At 32.4% G+C, this 22,892-nt stretch overlaps 1 protein-coding gene across 1 annotated transcript; it reads left to right on the top strand.

Moving 5' to 3' along the window:
• The first annotated feature begins 530 nt into the window (after positions 1–530).
• LOC133701706 (protein HEADING DATE 3B-like) lies at positions 531–7,800 on the top strand. Its single transcript, XM_062125738.1, has 4 exons — positions 531–1,592; positions 2,164–3,188; positions 6,440–6,491; positions 6,594–7,800. The coding sequence occupies exons 1-4, from the start codon at positions 1,368–1,370 to the stop codon at positions 7,587–7,589; spliced, it is 2,298 nt and encodes a 765-aa protein (XP_061981722.1). The 5' UTR covers positions 531–1,367; the 3' UTR covers positions 7,590–7,800.
• Positions 7,801–22,892: the final 15,092 nt, after the last annotated feature.

Raw genomic sequence — 22,892 nt, forward strand, 5'->3', positions numbered from 1 at the left:
AACACAATCCCCCCCTCTCTCTCTGTATCACTGAAGGGGGATTGATTCGCAACGGGTTTTTAGTAAAAAGGATTGTCCAAATCTTGAGGGCAAAAAGAAAGAACATGTGGTTTTAAAACTCAGTTAAGGTCGCCAATTACGCACGTGTCGTAGCGAACTAGTCTTCCCTATTCATCCTTCTTATTTTCAGGCACTTTTCTTGTCTACTTTGTACGAAGGAAACCGTACAGTTTGGTACTTGTATTTTTCAACTTCTTCTTGACCACTTCCAAGAAGCCTTCAATTCTATGTATGATACTGTCATTAAATAAATATATATATAATCTTTCGAGGGATGAATTCGAAAAAAACACTGTGTAATATCAACGTTGGCCCAATCAAATATTCATGTCGAGAACAATAATGGTCCAAGTGGCATTGTGGGGTCTATCTGAAGTGGCAGGATCCAACTTGCAGGTACCGGAAAAAGCTGGACAAGAGAGGATTCAAGTAAAGGATTGAGTTCTATCCACTTGGGACCCACCGAGTCCACAACTTCTTTTCTTTAAAGGTTGAGCCTTGCTTTATGGGGCGAGGAGAGAAGAGAAGGGATCCTGTATTGTGGAATTTCAAGGCAGCCCTCTTCTCTAGCCAAATCTATCTTTTCCCACAACATAAAATCATCCCTTGATTCTTTCTCCCTTTTTTTCCTCCCTTTACCCAGCTAGTAGGAACTGACCATTACCCTTTTGTTTTTAACTATGAGTTCTCCATTATTCTATGCTGTTGTCAGTATCGTGTCGTGTTTTTTTCTTGTGGCCACCTGATTTTCTGCTCCCCGTTTGGTTTAAAGTTGAGCTAAATATCTTCTGGGCTGTCCATTTGCACTCTAGAAAGTTTTGATTTTTTTGAGGCCAGCTGCTTTTGGGTACTTGTAAAATTTGTGTTTTCGACAATATTCTTTTCATGTTCTCCTGTTGTTTGTTTTTGGTTTTCAATCTGGAGATTTGCTTTTCTTGAGGGTAACTCGAAAAAAATTGCAAATTCTTCAAAGAGTAGCCGCCTTTTGCCATATGGCTTAGCCTGCTCTCTCGTTTTTTATTCATGGTTTGATTTATCCTCCAAGCTTGCTTTCTGGAACTACGTTGATATTTGGGTACTTGTACAATAGAGTAAATTCAAAAAGCATTTTTTTAATAAAAAAAGAAAAATATTTGATTCTGGGTGACCCACTGTTTTCTTGATCAAGGAATTTAATTTGCTATCTAGATAGGCATATATTTTATTTTTTTTATAGTGAATCTTGCTTAAAAAGGATGGTGTTTGGATATTGCTGTGAATTTGCTGAAAGAATAAGTATATTCGTGTAGAGCAAAAAAAAGTGGAAAATGAGAGGGGCAAAGGATGAGGAAAAGATGACGAGTCCTATGTTTCCAAGACTTCATGTGAATGATGCAGAGAAAGGAGGGCCGAGGGCACCTCCAAGGAATAAGATGGCCCTGTATGAACAGCTCTGTATTCCTTCTCAAAGGTTTAGCTCTGGGTCAGGGTCCATGCTGCCTGTTCTACCTAACATCGGCAGCAGCTTGGCCCCTTCAATCTCCTCAAGCCATGTGAGTTTGATAACTTTTCTTTCTCTTTCCCAGTCTGAATTTATCTTATTTTGGTCAGTAAGTTTGACAATGATACACCCTTGCTTCATGTCTTTGGTAAGCATCTACGCAATTAACATCTTTTAGATTCTGATTAATATGAATTACATGCTGCTTTCGCCACAGAGCATGGGGTTGGTTCATGTGGTAGTGCAGCTATCTGTTGCCCCCACGCCGAGGAACCTGTTTTGTAGACTTAAATGTGATCTTAGGATACCGTTTTGATTGTTTAGTTCATCTACTTTTGTGAACTTTTTAATTTGGCGTATAGAATAAAGGAAGCTGCTTCGGGAAGAAAAAGGGCCTGAAATTTTTTTCTATTGATTATTTCTGCCTTTTCATAATTTTGGCTCTGGGATATTTATATCTGTTTTCAAAATGTATTCTTGTCCATTTACTTTTTTTTTTATTTTTTTTATAATTCTTTGGGTTGATTTTGTTATCATTGCAATGGGTATATGGTTGTGTATCATGAATTTCCGTACTTCTCTGCGACTTGTGTTGTTGGATTACAAATGAGTTATCTTTGTAGGGGACTGGCCATGAAAGGAGTGTTTTTACTCCAGTTAGTAACTCCCCAACACCTTTGCATTTGACTGAGAAGCTTTTTTATTATTCCTCTGGAGGAGTTAAGTCAAGCGCTCTGATGACAAGTCAAGAAGAAAAATTTGTGGAAGTTACAAATGATCAAAACTTGAATACCTCACGGCCATTGTCATTCAGTGCTACTTGCAATTCATTTCAATCACATAAGGTCTCCGACATTAAGAACTTTTCATGGAAGAAGCTTGGAGATGAAAATGACTCTAGATTTCATAGCTCTGCCCAGTCAGGATCAAATCTTTCTTGTAACAACAGTCAGCGCAGTAAAGATCAAGAAAATCAGCATTGTTTGAACTTGAGCTTCTCTGTGCAATTTCAAAATACTACTGAAACCCAGAAGAAAAAAACTGGCACCATAAATGTAAAGGAAATAGACCATATGAGAATACAAATAGAAGACAATGGAAAAGTATTCGAGGCTTGTCAGAATTCCATGGAAAAATTTGCTACAGTCACATCAATTAAAGATAAACCTTCAGTATCAAGCCCATCAGGAAAAATTAGAAGTACCAAATCATTAAAGCGAACATATTCATCTTCAAATCAAGAGTATAGAAAGAATTCAGTGAATGTCCTCAAATGCTTACCTGGTACAAATGAACAGTTGAATCAAGAGCTTGCCACAATGCCTGACAAGACTGTCATCGGGGATAATATTTTGGTGGAATACAGAGTTGTCACAGGCAAGGAAAATCCCTCCAAGGTGAGAAGTGAATTATATTCAAGGGCATTGCTTCAAGATGATAACAAAAATCGTTGTGGGCTTGAGAAAAGAAGCAATTACCGTGAAGACAAGCAATCTGGGTCGTTGAAAGCAGGAGATCTTGAAAGGAATGATGATGCTGCAGAAACTTCCATGGTGGACTCCGTAACTGCTCTGGAGATTACTCCTGATGATGTTGTAGGAGTAATAGGTGAGAAACAATTCTGGAAAGCAAGAAGTGCTATCGTCAAGTAAGTATTCCTGTCAAATGGTTTTTATTTACATATGCTGCAGCTAATCAGCATCAAAACTATAGCAATATGTTGTAATTTGTAGAACAAAAGGTATTTTGTTGTATCCATATCTGAGTTAAAATGGTGTTTTTGTAGTTATTCTCTTCAGTTGCACTAATTAGTTGGTCTGCATATGGCTCCAACTAGAATAATTCATCATGGTAATGTTGTAGCAGTTGGTTCAGTATGAATAGCATGATGCTCAAGGAACTTAAAGGAATAAATGAAAGGAGTTCAATTTTATTGTCAGGCCACCAACAGTGTCCATTGGTCTTTGAGTTTGGAGTACTCTATATACTTTCACAAGGTTTACAGAATTTTTTCAGACTATTTTTTTGGCGATACCATTCGTCTCCCTGCTGTGGACTTAAGTACTGTTAAACTCCCCCCCCCCCTCCCCTCCCCAATGACTGGTTCATTGCCTCACCATCTGTTTATTTTTAAATTTCAATAGGTAAATTGGGTTAGATTGGTGACCTTCTGCTTCAATCACACATATAAAATCACACATATAAGCAATACAAACTTAAGCTTGTGTTTTTGAGCAATGAAGTAGAAGCAGCTAGTAGAAATAGATGAAATCACATGTGCTACACCTTGGTTTTCGATTAGATGAATATTCACAAAGACATCTAAAGTATACTGCCGTCAGGATAAAAATGTCAGTAGACTAAAGGCTTACTTTTATGGAAGATTGACTTCCTCTTGAGCCATGATGGAGTATTCTGCTGCATTCCTTCTTTAACTACTATGTAGAACTGTGCCAGTTTAGGTTTTAGCAACTCTTTGAAGTGGATTTATACTTCTCTTCTTCTGATAAAAAATTGGCTCCACGCATAGAAGTTACCTTCTGAGTTTTGAACATCTGAAAATCCTTTTCATGTTTGGGTCCTGACTCCTTTTGTAAGTATGTTAACATGGTAAATTTTTATTAATATGATGGAAGAATTTCTGATGAAAAAGCTTTTCAACATCCAACTATTTTGTTGATATGTTTAATGAAAGAAAAGCATAAGTGTTACTTCTATGATCCATGGCAGAAAAAAGTTATTTCTTCTACGATTCAGACTGATTGCATTTACAATTCTGAGAAAAAGGAACCTACGAGTTTCAATTACATCTGAATCAAGGAATATTTTTTTTGGATTTTTGTGAAAATATAAATATCATTATCCCTTTTTGGTGTTCGGGTGTGCTTATCTGCTTCCTTGCCTGTAGTTTTCTAATGACTTGCTACTTATCTTGTCAGATGCTTCTCTTAATTGCATTCTTTGATAATGATAATGAGTAGAAAGACCTTTCATGATGCAAATTTATGAGAAGGAATGCTGCCGTGTCTAGTTGGTTGCTTATTCTTTCTAAATCCATGTTCCGGTGAAAAAAAGTCCAAACACCTTGAATGTGCTATGAAAAAGTTAGGTTGTGTGGATGCCACTGATAAGGATGCTGAATTTACAATCATCAGTAGGCATATTTTAGTGAATGTTCACATGGTAGAGAAACTTCTGTTTTATCCATAAAAACTCACAGCTTATGTGCAATTGAGTTGGTTCTTTTCAATTAGTAATGGGGCTCAGTAGGCTAGCATATGATCTTGAAACCTCATTCCTTGCCAAAAAAATACTTGGTGATTACCATAACAAGTTGGTGTTTCAGCTCAATCGTGATCTGCCTAGATATTGTTCGATATATGATTGCATTTGGTTAACTAGAACATGACCTCTCTTGAATATCGTAGAAATTAATTTTCTTCTTAGGATACTGGCTCGGTTGTCAGTTCTTGGATATTAACTCGCATTTTTGTAATTATTCAGTATCTTGCCAAATATATGAAACATACAAATTGTGCCTTCTGTTTGCAATTGGAGAAGGGGAAATCGGGCACTCCAATTATATTCTATTGAGTGCTAACATTGAATTACTAGGGAAAATTGAGGGATTGACAGGCATATTTGAAGCCATGTTGCTGATACCACCTGATGCTGGAACTGGTTGCTTAAACATTACAGTATAAGAAAATGACTTCAATTTTCTCATGTAGGGAAGGAATAGGAGAGAGGAAACAAGGAGGAGAAGAGGGATGAAAAGGGTATTGGAATAGATCAAGAGAAATAAGAGAAAGATTTGTGCTGAAGGGAGAAAACATTAGTTTCAATTCTCAATAATTATTGAGCTATCATTAAACATGATAGTAGGTGCCCTTACGATGAGATCCTAAAACACTATAAGAAATAGAATGAAGTCTTAAACCATAAATAAGTCCTAAATAATACAATCTATTATATATATATATAAACAAATAGAATTACTAGATTCTCTAAATAACATACAAATAAAATAGAATTCAATTCTTGGCTTTCCTAGAATCATTGCTCTTAAAATCCTGTCTCATTTTCCTTCTAACAAAATATGTGATGGAATGGTTAGGATAGATTTCTTGGGATTCATATCCTCTCAAGAAAGCAATTGAGTCATCCTGGATTATGACACGTTATGGGATTAAAATTATACTGCTCTCTGCTTCCAACATATCCAGCAGTTAAATGCCTGTATTTTAAGATTTCATGAATTTCACATGAAAAGAATTTTTGGGTCATCGATCTGTTGCTTGTGTCATTTTGTATGAAATTTGTTACATATTGTTCATGTCATTCAGCATTATTCTTCTTGAAATCTACTGGTCAATTATATTCTAAGGCTTCTAGTGTGGTTGAACTGGGTTGGCTTGTTACTTCTGCACTTTTAACTTCTTGTCCTGTTCTAATCCATTATTATATAGTTATTGACATGCTCCTTTCTTTTGTGCATTTTAAACCATGATTGTTTTGAGTTTCTTTGTACAGAACTAGGGTGTGGATATCTCTGTATGATTGTGTTTTAGGTTGGAATTCTATCAGAGTCACCTTAGCAGTGTGTTTTGTCTTCAAATTTGAGCCCCATAGGTTCTGGTTGTTCATAATTGTGTGAAAGATGAACTGCCAATTAATTTTCCAAGGAAAATAGGACTTGTTACATCAGTGCAATTCATCTTGCTAGAATTTTTCATTCTGTCATTATCTACCTTATAGTATGAGCTGATTTTCTGTCATCATTTAGTACTCGTGTAATTTTTCTAACTTTTGGACAATTCCAATATACATTGCTTTACGTGCCCTTTTTATATATCTGAATTATTTAGTGATTTGCCCAACTCTTTTACTATATTTCAGTCAACAAAGAGTCTTTGCCACGCAAGTATTTGAGTTGCATAGACTCATAAAGGTAAGCTGATAATTCCAGTTGTGTTTCTCTACCATAAGATATGTACTAGTTTCTTAATTATTTTGTTCCGTGAGGAAAATCTCTTAGCATTAATTGGAACAGGTTCAAAAATTGATTGCTGGATCTCCGCGTCTATTGCTTGAAGATAACTTTTATGTGGGAAGAGCTTCCTTGAAGGTATCCCAGATCAACAAGGTACCGCCTAAGTGTGCCATGGTTGATAAACCAAAAGATCATTCACAAAAGCAGCATACGAGCGCTGACTTTGCAGGAGAGAATGTAGTTGGGAAGCTTCCCCTTCCTTCCACAAATGATGAAACTAGTAAAGAACCTATTAGCCAGCGATCAAATTATTCAGGAAGTGCACCACCAGCTCCTGTGGCTACCACCGCCAAACCATCTCCATGGTGTTACCCACCACCAGGAAATCAGTGGCTAGTGCCTGTCATGTCACCTTCTGAGGGACTTGTTTACAAGCCCTATGCAGGACCATGTCCTCCAGTTTCTAGATTCATGGCACCAGTTTATGGCAGCTGTGGTCCAATCAGCCTTGCTCCAGGTGGCGGAGACTTTTTGAATGCAGCATACAGTGTTTCAGCTTCTAACCATGAAGAAATTGGTATCTTTCCTGGAAACCCTCATTTTGGGCAGACTTTCTTTCAGCCGTTCGGCATGCCAGTCATGAACCCTTCAGCATGCGACTCTGCAGTAGAGCAGATTAGCCCTCGCATTGGACCACAGTCAAAGGACAATCAGTTAGCAGTTGGAGACATTAATTTCAACATCCCTCTTCAGAGTTCATGTAACATGTCAAACAAGATGAGCAGAGTGAGCTCCTGTTGTGTTGAGAATTTTCAAGGATTAAAAGAAAGTGAGATCCAGGGAAGTTCTGCAGGGAGTCTCTCTAAGATGCCCAAAGCAAATGCGCTTCCTCTTTTTCCGATGGAACCAACACTTCAAGCATCCTATCCAAATGCACAAACAAATCAGCAGCAGGCACGTGTGATTAAGGTTGTACCTCACAACCCTAGATCAGCAACTGAATCAGCTGCCCGAATTTTCCAATCCATACAAGAAGAGAGAAAACAGTATGATTAGTTTGTTGGGAATGCCTGCGCTCCAGTACGAGGAAAATGATAGCTATTTAACAGTCTTGGCAGATGTATTTTCCTTTGTAATTTGTAATTCTGCCATATATGTTACGTCTTGTAAATATATTGTCGAAAGAGTGGTAAATGAGGCGATCCTCTATGTTTCAAGCAGGTTGTTTGCTCTGTCTTCCTATGAATAAATGCCTTTTGTTCTAGCATCTCAAATGTTAACTTGGAAGAAGAAATGCAGATGGAAAATGTAATGTAATCTTATCTGTGAAAACCGAAACGGAAATGATACCAAACAGTCCTTCAATGGTTCAACCGTCATCGTCCAACATATTTCCTTCCTCTAGGCCAGGCGACACCATCCATGACATAAGATACAAGACCTCCATAGCTCACTTGAACAGTCCATGTAGCAAAGATTACGGATACAGCTAGCTTTACCGAATCCTGAATGCCAAACTTCAGACTGGAGCCTCTGCTAAGAGCAAAAGTCTTGCATCTTGGCAGTAAAGATAGTGGTCATGAGCAAGGATCAGCAAAACTCTATAAGGCGAACACATTCTACACCGGCTGCAGGCTTTTAAGTTTGTAACATCCATCTATATCTTGCACCTTCTGCGCAGAAGTTTCAGAATTTAGAGAACAGCTGTTGATTTCAACAACAGCACAGCCATCAGGAAGACTACATACCACAACATGGAAAAGGTAATCTAGGTCACGGGCACAGGTGACAGGATTACAATGCGTGGGGCCTTAAGCTTTAGCAGGAATTTATTCAACTTCATGTGCAAACCAGCACGGTTTGGATCTGCAAAATTTGTCTCATTAAAATGTAGATAAAAAGACTCAATGATCAGCATCTTCTTTGAAATAAGATTACATAATGATTGTTATAGCAGCTTGTAGAAAGTATCCTATATAGAACAGACTGGAGAGTTAAATGTTCATGCACCCGACAACCCCAACTAGGTTGTATTGAGACTTGTACTAAATTACACAGAAATTGAACCAGAGAGTCACAGACCAACCCTATTATATCCCAAACCCCTTTACCATTACACTAAATGAAAAGGCCACTAGCATAATTCTATCATACATGTACATGTGAATTCTTGCTGATACCAGCTCTCTCCTAATCAGAAGAACAATAATCAATTAGTTCTCCAGGTTCTGTGTATCCTCAATATATCAGAAATTTATTCTTCACAACTTATAAATGCATTTCTGCATTGCATAAGATTTATAAATGCATTTCTGCAATATCACCGCCCTCGATCAGAATCAGACAAAAAAAACATAGAATTTAATTGCACTCTTCATGATAGCGCAATGCTTGTCTGTTGACACGCTAACAGGACTAGCCGTCGATAGTCTCAACATGTAATTGGCAACAAATGTCCAAATATATCACATATTTTGCCAGTCTACAAATGTAGAAATGCGAAGACAAGAGGGATTCATAAACAAATTTTTCAAGGGATGAAACTTTTCAAGAAATGCCATAGGGTGGATCAGATTTAGCAATAAGTTCAAAGGGATTATTAGGGAAGAAAGAATATCTCATTCTTATATCATATAACTCTTATAAGAGAAGAAGTTTCATGGAATTAAACTTAAGATTACAATGCTTTTTCATAACACGTATTTATATTATATTATATTAGTATGTGGAGAATTGTAGATGCTTGGATAATCATATAATTAATGTCACGAATACATGTACCTAAAACAACTAAAATAACCATTTGAATTTAAATTTCAAAATTAATTATAATACTTCCCCTTAATTTTGAAAATCTTTCAATCCTTGAATTTTAAAAATACATTAGAGGATCATCTTGCAGTATGTTAGAGGATTATTTCTGTCATGGCTGATACACCTTTCTCATCACCCGTTGATAACAAAAACTTCAATGTCTTCTTCTTCTTCTTCTTTTTCTTTTTGACAACCAAATTGCTGTCATAATTTTTTGAAGTTTCCATCTTTATCTCCAAAAGATCTTGCTTACATTTTTGTCTTAGCCACTCCACTTAATGTCATCTCATTGCCATCTCTTTAATATTCATTTCTTTAGCAATTGTATTTGCTTGAATATGGCTATTCTTAGTCATTTTTCTCCTCTCTCTTGTGATTGCAACTATATTTCTCGAGCTAAACATCTCTCTTTGACGTACGATTAGGCTCTTCAAGTGGCCTTTGTATTTGTTGTCTTCTTCTTGTCATGGCTCATTGTATCATTTTCTATCTTATTCCTTGTAAATATCTCTCTCGTGTACAGCATCATCACATGTGCAATGACTTGTCAGCTTGTACCAAGCTCTTTTTGGACTCTTTCTATCTCTCTTCATGCAAAGTTTTAATTCTCTTGTTAGACTCCACCAACTTGCAACTTTATTTTATTTTTTAGATGTTAATTTTTCATCCACTCCCTCATCTCCACAATCCATTTATTATTGGGATTTCTCATTTTCTTCAACACGCATGCTCTAGCTAATCTCACAGATACTCACTGACTAGATCAAACTAGTTTCGATATCATTTTGTTAGGGCTGAAACTTGACTCGGGACTTCATTAAAAAAGAAAGAATATACCATTCTTATAGATGCTTGGATAATCACATAATTAGTGTTCTATACGCATGCATGCATCTAGAATAACTAAAATGACATCTTGCATTTAGAATTTGAAATTAATTTGAACACTTAAAACCGAAAGAGACCTGTACGTATGGCTATAGCAGGGTTTGTGACACAAGTTCAATATATTCAGGTACAGAAAGGGAAATAAAAATCATGCAAACCATATGGGGGAAAAGAGAACGAAAAGGAGAAGTGATGTCCAACAAGTTAGAAAAGTTTGTCACTTACAAGTGCAAAGTCAAAGGACCTTTCGAAGGCTGGGAAGAAAATTTGGACAAGGGCATTGAGGGAAAAATGCTATCGGGGCGGCTGTGTTTCACAACACAACCGCATGGCAACCAGTTGACTTGTCTTCTTTGTCGGTTCTGAAAAAGATATCAGGTTTCTGTACCTATCCAACTTTGAAACATGCATATATATGCATCTACGGAGACATATCCTTGAAGCATTGAAATGGTGGAATACATAAGAAACCCAAGGCAACAGAGGCAGAACTAGGTTATATCTCGGGGTGCCATGATTCTGCATTACTTGTGACAAATTTTGGGTATTTTAATTTATTTATTAACACCATTTGAAAACAATAGTGGCCAAACACATGTAAAAAAAGCTTTTAAAATATTGTTAATGGAAAACGTGGTATTTCAAAAAAAAATTATTAAATAGGTTGATATAAGTTACAATAAAAAAATATGAGAGATAAAAAAAATCTCAGAAACACATTAAAGTTCTGATTATGACATCACCGTTATCTTTTTAAAAAATCTCGATGAGACGAATCGTACAACATAAAAAAAAATCATCAACAATGATCAGACTAGGCCACACTCTTTGTCCAAAGACAAATGAGTCGTCTGCTGCGTATGTAATACTCTAATTGTTACACAATAAATTAGCCAAAGAAGCAATTTGAGTCAAAAGATAAGAAAGATGAAATAGCAAGCTAGACTTAGTAAGTGTTTCCATATTAAAAAAAGTTTAAGCTAGATGAAAACGAGAATAGACTTGATTATAGGCTGAACCAAGTATGTCATGAAGTTTGGACTAATAAAAGGAAGGATACAGATAAGATGTGATTCAAACTTGTAAAAACAACTATAAGTGAAGTTATGCAATTTTAGTCGTGCATCCTCAAAACATAGAGTAATGAAGAGCGGGTAGTTACTTGAAATAATCTTGAACTTTCTTATTTAGATAAGGAAGCAAGGCATATTAACAGACACATAACATAACAATACAACAACTCAACAAATCAATAACAATTGTTGCTATGCAATACTAAGTTTTCATGATCTTCAAAACATGTTTATCAATAGGCTAATAATTTCATAGGTGATAATTAATAGGCATATAATTTGTAAGGATCTACTTGTAAACTAATAGTTTGTAGGCGATAATCAATATGCTTGTAATAGTAGCCTTGTAGTTTTCATTACCAAAAAACCAAAAAATACCATATATATATATATATATATTGTTAGATTTATTTCTTTGAATCTATGACACTAAAAAGATCAAAACTATCAAGAAATTTAGATGAAAAGGAAGAATTTATGGATATTCATGTTGAAAAAAGAAATGGAGAATCAATTCTTCCAAGGCTAACAGTAGGAAATGAAGAAAATAGATGTGGGTTCATGAGTGTAGAAGAGAGATATATGCTTTTTGAACAAAGAGTGAAAGAAACTAACAAAATACTTGAAGAAAGATACAGGCTTCTTTCTGAAGAAATTAAAGAAAAGCATAAATTAAAAATAAAAATGATTGAAGATCATTGTAATAGGATTGTGGCGATGAATAAAAGGTCTACTCATTTCATTTTAGAGTTATACATTAGAGAGAGATAGAATGGTGATAGAAGTTTAGAACACAAAGTATGAAAATTGCAAAATTTAAATAAAAAATCTTATAAAGGAATGATCAAGGCATTGAAAGATGTCAATTTAAAATCAAATGCCAAAATAAGAAAAGGAAATGATGAAGTAATCTATGACTTTAATCATATTATGATAGAAACACTAAATAAGATTTTAAAACAATTGGTAGTTGAAGTCAAAAATCACTTAGATAAAAAAAAGAAAAAGGAATCAAAATTTAGGAAAACCAATCCTAAACAAAATGGCCAAACTAATACAATGTAAAAAAAATAACCTTTTATTTGAACCTGGAATGGTTCAAGAAAGCCTTTTAGTAACAGAGGAAGTTGGAAGCAGCTTAAATGCTAAATTTACTAATTATAAGAGTTCATAACTAAGAAATATGGATGAAAGAATAATCCCAAATAACCTAGAAATGAATGAACCTTTAGAGAAAGTTGAACTAAAATACATTCTAGGGATAATAGAATAAGCTAATAGATCAAGAGTTCAACAAATTCATAGATGAACATATATAAGACTGTATCCAAATTACATTGATAGAATGTACCCCTACCCTAACAATTTTAAATTCCTAGAGATATTGTTTAATGGCCATAAAACTATAATTGCTATAGAATATATAGCAAGATTCACCTGTTAGTGTAAAAAAGCATCTGATTCTGACTTTTTAAACTTAAGATTATTCCCAAATTCATTAGCTAGGAGTGCTTTTACTTATACATAAATCTATCACCAAATTCAGTTTAGAATTGGAATGATATGCAAATCATATTCCAAACTTATTTTTCAAGGACAAGACCAAAGTTTGTGATTGATGATTTAGTTAAATTAAAATAGTATCTTGGAGAAACTATAAAATAGTATTTAGATAGATTCATGGAAACAAGAGAGCAATGTTAGGCTAAGATTCCAGAAAAAATGTATTTATTATGATTGTTCATCAAGGATTAGAGTTGGAACTAAGAAAGATGTTTGAGGGAACGTAATTTAAAGATATATATGAGTTAGGAATAAGGGCTTCAAGATATGAAAATTTATTGAAAGAAAAAGAAAGAAAAGTCTCAATTTATTGAACTTATTATCAGGAAACAATAAATATGGATGTAGCATAATTTGTATATGGTGAATCCATAATTTGTGAAGTATTAACTAAAAAGAATGCTAGATCTTTGAAATCTTTAAGATCAAATGAGAAAAGACATTACTCGTTTAATATAAATCAAGCTGATGTTATCTTTGATTGATTATTGGCTAATAAAAGAGTTAAATTAAAAGGGAAACATAAACAAATGATTGATAAAGAGGTAACAGATAAATCTTATTGCAAATAGAATGGAGTTGATAAAAATGAAACATAATTCGAGATTTAATAGAATCAAAGCATATTAGGTTTCCTAAAAAAAAATGAAACAATAGGAGTTGATAAAAATCCTTTTTTTTCTGGTTAATACATTATATGTAAATATGATGATTGTTACTAACAATGATATTGTTTTATCTCAAGTTACTTTTATAACTATTACAACCAATAAGTTGTTTGATTATTTGGTAGCAAATAAAGTGTTAAGATTTACACTGAAGTGTTATGTAAATGGCATATGACTGTCAGTTATATTATAAATAAGTGTACCAATTTAGAAGATTCGTGAGAAGTATAGTCATGAGAGGGTTGATAGATCTTAATGAGGAACATATACAGATTAAAGAGTTAATAAACTTGATTAGGATGATATAATCTAGATAGATCCATAAAGAACTAGCAACTTAAAAGCAAATTTGGATAAGAAATTATTTCCAGAAGGCACTCCTACAGGAAACAAGGTTGCAAAGGTACTAGAAGTAGAGGTGTTATTTAAAATAGTTAATTTTAAAAGCCATGTGCAATTATTGTAGCTTGATGATAAATGAAGTATTAGCATCCTAAGGTTTGAATACAGAAAACAATGTATAAAGAGTCATTGAGAAGGCATTACAAGATGTTTGGGGAATACAAAAATAATATGTCCACCAACAAGTTAAAATATATAGAAATCAAAATGTTTGGTTATAGAATTAAGGCAAACGAGCATGTATCCACAGGAAAAACATCTCAAGAGAAACTCATCATCCAAACTAACAAGTGAGGAATAAGCTGAAGCTAAATCCAAAGTTTAGAAATAGGCAGAGAAGGAGAAATTGAAGATTATGGTGAAAACTAAAAAAATAAGACTATAAAGGAGAACAACAAACACATTGTAAAATTATATAAAGAGAATAGAGGTATTTAATGATGATAAGAGTAAATAAAAAGTTTCAAATTTTGTTATAAATCAAACAAACGATAATCTGATCATTAAAATAAACGATGGAAACTTAGAATCCAATGAGAAAACGAGCAATAAGAGGTAACATGAAAAGTTAGAGAGAGCTTATAACACCTCATAAAATTTTTAAGCGTTTTACATCTTCTATAAGTCTTGAACTCAAGAAAAACTAGAATTTTTTTTTCCTGCTAAGTTTCCCTTATACATTAGTACAAGGTAATCGATGACATTGATGTGTCCATCATAATCATAACATGTCCAACTATATTGGAATTTATCCAATCCCAATATATAATAAGATTAGATTACATCTAATCTCACAATTCCAGTATTTTTCATTTGTTTGATGCATGCACAATACAATAATTAATTATACTAAGCAATGCAATCTAATTCAATGAAAATATCAAAGTGAAAAGTCATGATATATTATAACCTAGTAAATAAACTTTAATAGCAATATTATAAATATCATGAATTTTAAGTTTGTTTGTATATCAAAAAAAATCCATTTGCATTTCGAGTCCTTTCTATCATAGATGTCTTGACCACGTTATGATAATGCGAAGACCAGATTGGTGCTCAAGCCACACACACACACACACACACACGCATATATATATATATATATATATATATAAGTTATTTTAAGAGCAAAAAAAACTTTAAATCATCAATTATATATCATACTCATATTTGTGTATTAAAATCTTGATATTCTTGCACGGGAATATAAATTATCACAATCACTACATTTAAATACCTTCATTCATTTTAAGTGCTATTGAGTGAGATATAGAGATATAAACTTCAATTGTATTATCTACTTTTGAGATATTGTTGTTACATTTTAAATAAATATAATCATTCAAGAGTTTTAAGTAAAAAGACTCTTGGTCATTGGTGAGGTATATCATCAAGGTAATAAATCTTAAAAATAATATTTCTTCAAGTGATGAAAAAAAGCTTGGTAAGAATTCATCAAAGACATTGTCATCTTTGACTTGTATTAGTAAAGAATACAATACTCAAAACTAGTTCGGTGCTTAAAATGTGGATGGAGGCTTGCCAAATCACCTTAAAAAATTACTTTAAGCATCTTAATTATATTGTTAGTTAATTGTGTTTAATTGAGTTAATAGTAATTTTTTTTATCAAATATAAAAAATATTATAGATCAAAATAAAACAAGCTGCAAAACAGCAAGTCGAAATGTACAAGTATGTATAGAAAGAAGGGAACAAAAGCCCTCAAAACAAAGAAGACACCAGCAGCTATAAGAACAAACTCCCGCATAAGGCCAATAATGGACCTAAACAAAAGAACTAGAAGAACTAAGCTAATAATAGCTAATCATAAGGCAAGTAGGCAATGCACTAGCAAAACTAGCAACCAGCAAACAACATCAAACAATCCTCGACAAAAATGACCAAGAAAGCAAGCAGGCAAAGTACCTGCACAAATGGCAAAACCAGCAACACATCAACAGGCTAATCTCAGCACAAGTCTTAAGGGAAAACAAGCAAGAAGAACTAATAAAAAGAACAAGCCTGTGAGATGATAACACTAAGCTAGTAAAAGGCAAAACAAGCCTAACAAACATCAAGAGAGAAAACCATAACCATGATATAAGGGGCAACATGGACTTGATCAGCTCAGGATTAAGAACATCATAACAAATCCATTACAGTTAATAGCAATTTTTGTTATTATTAGTAGAACACTTAATTCACCCCCTTTAGATGTCATTGTTACCTTAATCCTAGAACAACACAAACGAATATATAGTAATAGGATTAAGCAATGCATAAATTTGCTAAGAATCTAACTACAACATACTTGCCACTACATCTTAGGCAACTCTAACATTCTCTCAGGTCATATGGAATACTTTATCCTATATTCTGTCCCCCTAAGCTTTATGTCACCCTTGTTTCCACTAGCCTCTAATAATGCCAGCCTGAAAAGTCTATCTATAATGACTAACCATTATTGATTTTATGTATCTTGTTTATGTCCCTATGTAAACCCCATCCTATAAGGACAATCTCTTTGAAAGTTCTCTTGTCCTCCATAATAGTAACACCTATGACCTAAATGTGAGCAATCCCTCTACTTGAGTTCCTCTCCTCAACAAATATAGATCACTTTGACGATGTAGAACAGTCTCCTAGATTTTTCTGCTCACACTGGCCATAATAGGGATAGGTGATAGTCTTTTTCTCTGAAGTTCTTCTGACAAACTAGTCTTCAAGTTCTATTGTTCTCCAATCCACCCAGCACTAACTCACTGAATAGATCCAGTTGTTGCCCCTTTTTTAGTTTGAACTGACTGAATAATCTTTTTTGTGTGTGGAAAAAAAGGTCTATCTAAGGAGAAATCAACATCATTTATCTTGCTGGCCCTCTCATATGCATGCCTCTAGAGCATGAGCTACCTCTATAAGCTCTTTAGCCTTCCTAAACTGCAATGTTATCAGTCTTTTCTTCAGTTCATGTCATAATCCATCTTGTAACCTCTCAACCATATGTTGCTTGGTAAGGACATAATGTGAGGCAAACATAAAGAGGTCATGAAACCTCCTTTCATAGTTAAATAATGATATATCCTCCTACTTCAAGGCTAAAAACTCATGCTCCTTCATCTTACGGTGTTATCTAGAGTAATACTTATTTTTAAACTGCATTATGAAATCACTTTATGTCCACATCCTAGTGGCCCTCTTTAACTATCCAGTCTCCTTCCAAGATTATGTTCTTTCTGATAATAACTAGGAGGCACAATCCTCCTATAAATCCTCTGATCCCTTTATTTGAGCCACAATACTCTTCATTTTTTGGATCCATTTGCTAGTGATTTCTACACTTAGCTCCCTCAAAAAGAGCTCATAACCCATCTTTCTTATACTGTTTATAATCTGTACTAAAATAACCATATTGTTTATGGATGCCATAACTGTTAGTGATGTAGAGGTTGACATACTAGATATGTCATTGATCACTACTCTCACTATCTATGCAAGATTGTAAAATCAGGGTAGGGTGGGGACTAATTCCTTTATCCACCTCTGCCTACTATCTCAGATTGTGGCATTCCCCTCTATAAAGTTGTATCATCATCCTGAAATCCTGATGACTCCTCATCTAGACTGTGTCAGCACATAAAAAGTAGTATCAGCTAGATGATCACCTTCTTGATCCTTACCCATATCCATATACTGATTCCCACTCCTTACTAGAGTCAAATTAGTCTCGACCCCATGCCCAGTACATATTATCCTACGTAATTCAATTTTAATCAATTACTTGGTAAGTCTATTGAATCAAAATCAAGCTCTAATACCAATTGTAATACCCTCAACTTTTACATTCATCACATATCAACATTTCATCATACATATTTATAATTTATAAAATGGAGGTCAACTTTTTTCAACCAAAAATTCAGCAAAATTTCCCCTGCATTATCAATACCAAGTTATCTACAATAATCTCATTAAAACCAATATGATGACATAGTTTAACCATCAAGTACTATATCATTCTCACCATTTCACAAAGCTAACAATTCAATTTTAAAAATAAAACATACATGTTAAATCTTACAAATATACATAGCAACAATGATATAATCTAACCATACTAACTTAAATTCTTAAACAAATATTATAAAATAAGTTCATGCCTAATTTAAACTTATAATAATAAATTTTAAGATCAAATATTACAAAAAACAAGGATTAACTTAATTACAATTTCAAAATGAGACTTCAAAATGATACATAGACTTAACCTTACATATTCTTTTCATACATCAAAAGATATGATATAATCCTACAAATTATCACATGATTGATATAGACTTGAAATCAAGTTAAAATGAAATATAAATAATTCATACAATATTTTATTTTCCAGCATCAAAACATTTTGATGCGGACTTTTTGATCACGTGATCAAGCAACCCCCAACAAAGTAAATAACAACTCGGAAAGCTAACGATCAGGTTTGATAAAACCTTGATCTAGAGGTAACCTTGTACCTAAAAAACAAATTGGAAAAAGACTTGGACCCTAAATATGTGAATATGCCATAAAGTCGGTTAATCTTTGATAAGTCGGTGTACGGTCTTTATCCTTGCAAAGAAAAGGTTGTTTTACAATAAACAAACAAAAGAAAAACTCATGTTTATTCTTTAACTTCTTGCTAAAATTTACAGCTCAAAAAAACATAATATAGTTTCCTTTAACTAACCCTAATAAACATCTTTTGGGTTGCAAGCTAATAGGCATAAACTAGTAATCAATTAACATAAATCTAATAATGAAATAAACCCCTAAACAATGTTTAATGGGATAGAAAAAATCTAAATTAAAAATAATTATTCAACATTAAATAAATAGGTAAATAAAATAAAATAATAAAAAATAAAATCTCTATGCTAAAATTCCTTAATGGAGTTTGAATCTATAATTTTCACACATTCATGATAAATTTCAGTCCTGACTTCAAACACATTTTTATCTCTTATTTGGATGAATTACTAAAAGTACAACATATGGTTGTAAATCTTGAGATTTCTAGTTTCTAGCCCAACTTGAATAGCAGAAAAATTCTACTTGTAGCTCCAGATATATCCTAAGAGAATGTTTGGAAACGCATTGCAAACCGCGTTTCTAAATTATTTTTTTTGCAAAAAATTAATTTTTTTATGTTTAGGATCGTTTTGATACGCTGATCTCAAAAATAATTTTTAAAAAATAAAAAAAATATTTTGTTGATGTATTTCGGCACGAAAAGTACTTTGAAAAGCAACCGCAACCACACTCTTAAACAGACGAAGGTTTAGTCTCACAGATTTGATAAGATTTGTCTTTTAACTTCGACCCTCTAAAATAATATGTCCCTGAACTCTATTTTTCCTAAATATTTAACACAATATATTTTTATATGTCAAGTATTTATTTGTAAAGTTTCAGCTCTATCTGATGTAAGGTTTAAGAAATATACTTGATTTTGTAAAATTGATTAGCAGATATTTTAAAACCAAATTCACACATGACTTGGTTTGTATCATTCAAACAAAACATGGCATATAAAAAATCACAATTTCAAATCAATTCATATGGTTCTAATGAACCACCTTGCCAAATCATAAACATTCATATCATCAACAATCAAAGTCATTAGCCTAAATTCTCAAGCCCTAACCCCAATCATTGGGCAATTAGTTTCTCCGTCCAAAACTAAGCACTAACTCTATTTACGTGTTATTAATTCCTCTGCTCAAAACTGTACACTAGTCCTATTATCAGGTAACTAGCTTCTCCGCCCAAAACCATGCATTAGTCCAACTACTTGGTTACTAGTTCCTCCACTCAAAACTGGGCACTAGCTCCACTACCGAGTAACTAGTTCCTCCATATGTTAGAAACAAAACTTTCAAAAATATATATAACATTTAAGAAACTTATAGTTATATAATTTAATCAACTTAATAAAATGAACTTAAAGGTGCTTAACACTTACTTGTTACATGTGCCCTCAACGTATCACTTTTTTTGTTGTTGTCCTATTATTATAATCTCTCTCATATCATAAAACATACAATATCACGTGAAATTCATCCAAAATCAAATTCCCATAACTTATTTAATTTTAAAATCACTTAAATTCATGTCTAAAAATCTCTAGTTTTCCAACCAATTATTCCTCAAATTACCATCTTATATGGCTTTGTCATATCTTATTTCATCAATTAAATCAACTATTTGTAAATTTATTAATATTTGTCCAATACATTCATCTATATGACTAATGAATTAAATTTTATTTTCATTTTTTCACCGGCTTTAATCGAATGACCATAGTACATTACCCATCTGTGTGTGTGTGTATATATATATATACATGAATACATTCAAGCATGATTTATGTATCAACTTAATCAAAATCTTATTTCCCTATTTCTTCTCTATTTGGATGCATGCCTTCACACATGGTAAGTGAAACTTTCTTTTTTCAATTCATGTGTTACCTATACAGTAATTATTCATATCAACACATTTACATATAAGTTTCATAACAATTTTATCAAATAATCTCAACTTCCTCATTTTTTTAGCTAGGTCGAAAATTCCATAGTTAAGAAGATGAATCTTTCTCTTCAATTCTTTCAATTGAAAAGTTACTTATTCATTTCTGATATCAACTAACATTATCTCATCATCAAACAATACAATAAACAATCAATTTTTACAATTTCAAATTCTATTTAACACTAACACACTCAATAATTTACATAGCTTATAAGAATTCAAACTAATTTTTTGGGTTGAGTTTGTTATCTCAAATGGCTACTAAACCAAGAAAAAATAAAATGAAAGTCAAGTTTTTTCTTCACTTTTCTTTCCCTCCCTCAACTTCTCTAAAACCCTAGCTTTCAAAGCTTTGAATCCTTACTTAAGTGTTTGATTTCCACTAATTAACCCTTATACCCATTCCTCAATCTCAAGCTCTTTAAAACATTTGATGAAGAAATTCAAGAGAAAATAAAAAGCCCCCCTTGTATGGTGGTTCGACAATCTTATTTGCTATTTATATGGCTCTATATATATTCCATTATTTACAAAATTAACACAAGGTCTTGTTTGGTGTTTTCTATTTAATTGGGTATCTTATTTTCATATAGTGTTAAACCTGTCATTGTAAAGAAAAGTTTTCGAACTTTTAATACCTCTTCTTAATTTATTTAATATTTTTTTATTTTATATATTATTTTTCCACTAACCATTTTATTCCCGGTTTTAATTTTTGTATTCCAAAAAATATTGAAAATACTAATCAAGGGTACACCATCATTGATGAAAAATACTTTTGAAAATAAAGCTAAAATCTAATAGCTATTTTTGTGGTTCCATAGCAGTAGTAGAATCACTAGTGACAAAAATGAGATTTGTTTTTAGAAAATAGCATAGTTAATAAATGTTTTTATGTAAATTACCATGGTTAAAAAAATATTTAAAAAAATAACAAAGTTAATGGGGGAAGTGATGTTGGAAACACATTACAATTCAATAGGTTATACGGTTGTGAGCATCATAACCTCTATATATATATATATATTGTTCAATTCAAAAAAAATTAAAAAGTACTTATCCTTTGCAAATTAAAATAATTGATTTATTAATTTCATTTTATTATCAATTATTATAAGAATTATAGATGAAAATGATTCGTAAATCTTAATTGGATTGGATTTCTTTAATTAATAATTATGACAATTATAATGAAAATGATTAGTTGTAGTTATTCTAAATTTTCATAGGATTCCTTAATCTATTAGGTTAATATTTATGATAATTATCGGAGAAAATATTAGTTGTAGTCAATTTAAAATTTACTAAGACTCCTTAATTTAATATGTTAATTAATAGTTATGGTTAGATTAGTTATAATCAATTTAAATTTCCTTAGTTTAATTAATAATTATAATATTTATTAATAAAAATAATTAATTGTAGTCCTTTTAAATTTTAATAGGATTTGTTAATAGATTAATTTTAATTAATTCACATTTTAATAGGATTTATTAACTTAATAGATTAATTAATAATTATTAAAAAAAATTACAATAAAATAACTTTAGTTAACCAATTGATTTGATAGCTGAATGTTTTTTTTTTAATATCATACCCATCATAACATAAAAATTTGGTTTATCTAGGAAAGTAGTAAAGTCTTTTATTATTATTATTTATTCTTTTTGAAATGCATATGTGAAGGATGGTCATGTCTTTGTGAGGCGTATACGACAACATTTATATGGTTGTATTATGGCTTTTAGAGTGATGTTTGAATCCTTTCGGATGCCCCTTCAAACCTCTCTTAACATGTGTCATGATCGGATTTCTAGTATGACATTGACAATCCTTTCTTTTTATCTTCTTTTTTTCTCTTTTCCTCAATTTTCATGTCTAATCATCCAAATTTCAAAGCTATCTCTTTATTTGTTTTGCTTTCGGATTTGTGTCAAGTTTTTTTAGTTTCTAATATTTGTCCTTGGTTCTTTTGTAGAGTTTTGATTATTTTTTTCAATTTCATCATTCAATTATAATTTCATTGCCCATTCTTTCCTTTTTCTTTTTCTTTTTTCTTTTTGTGCAATTTGTATTGGTTTTTATTTTCATCATCAATCCAAAATTATGATATATTTTTTTTTTAATTTGATCCTCATTCTTTTGATTTATTTTGTTCAAGTTATTTTTTTTCTTTAACTTTACTCTTCAATCAAAAATTTATATTTGTCATCTAATTTGTTTTTTATTTTGATTTTTATCCCCATTCTTCTAATTACTACTTATTATTATTATTATTATCCTTTTATATAATTGATTTTGTTTTCAATTTTATCCTTCAATGTTTGAATTGCTTGGGATTGAGTTTCATGGTTTTTTCATGTATGGTGCTTTCAGTCT

This window comes from Populus nigra, chromosome 8 (genome assembly GCF_951802175.1).
Source record: "Populus nigra chromosome 8, ddPopNigr1.1, whole genome shotgun sequence".
NCBI lineage: Eukaryota > Viridiplantae > Streptophyta > Magnoliopsida > Malpighiales > Salicaceae > Populus > Populus nigra.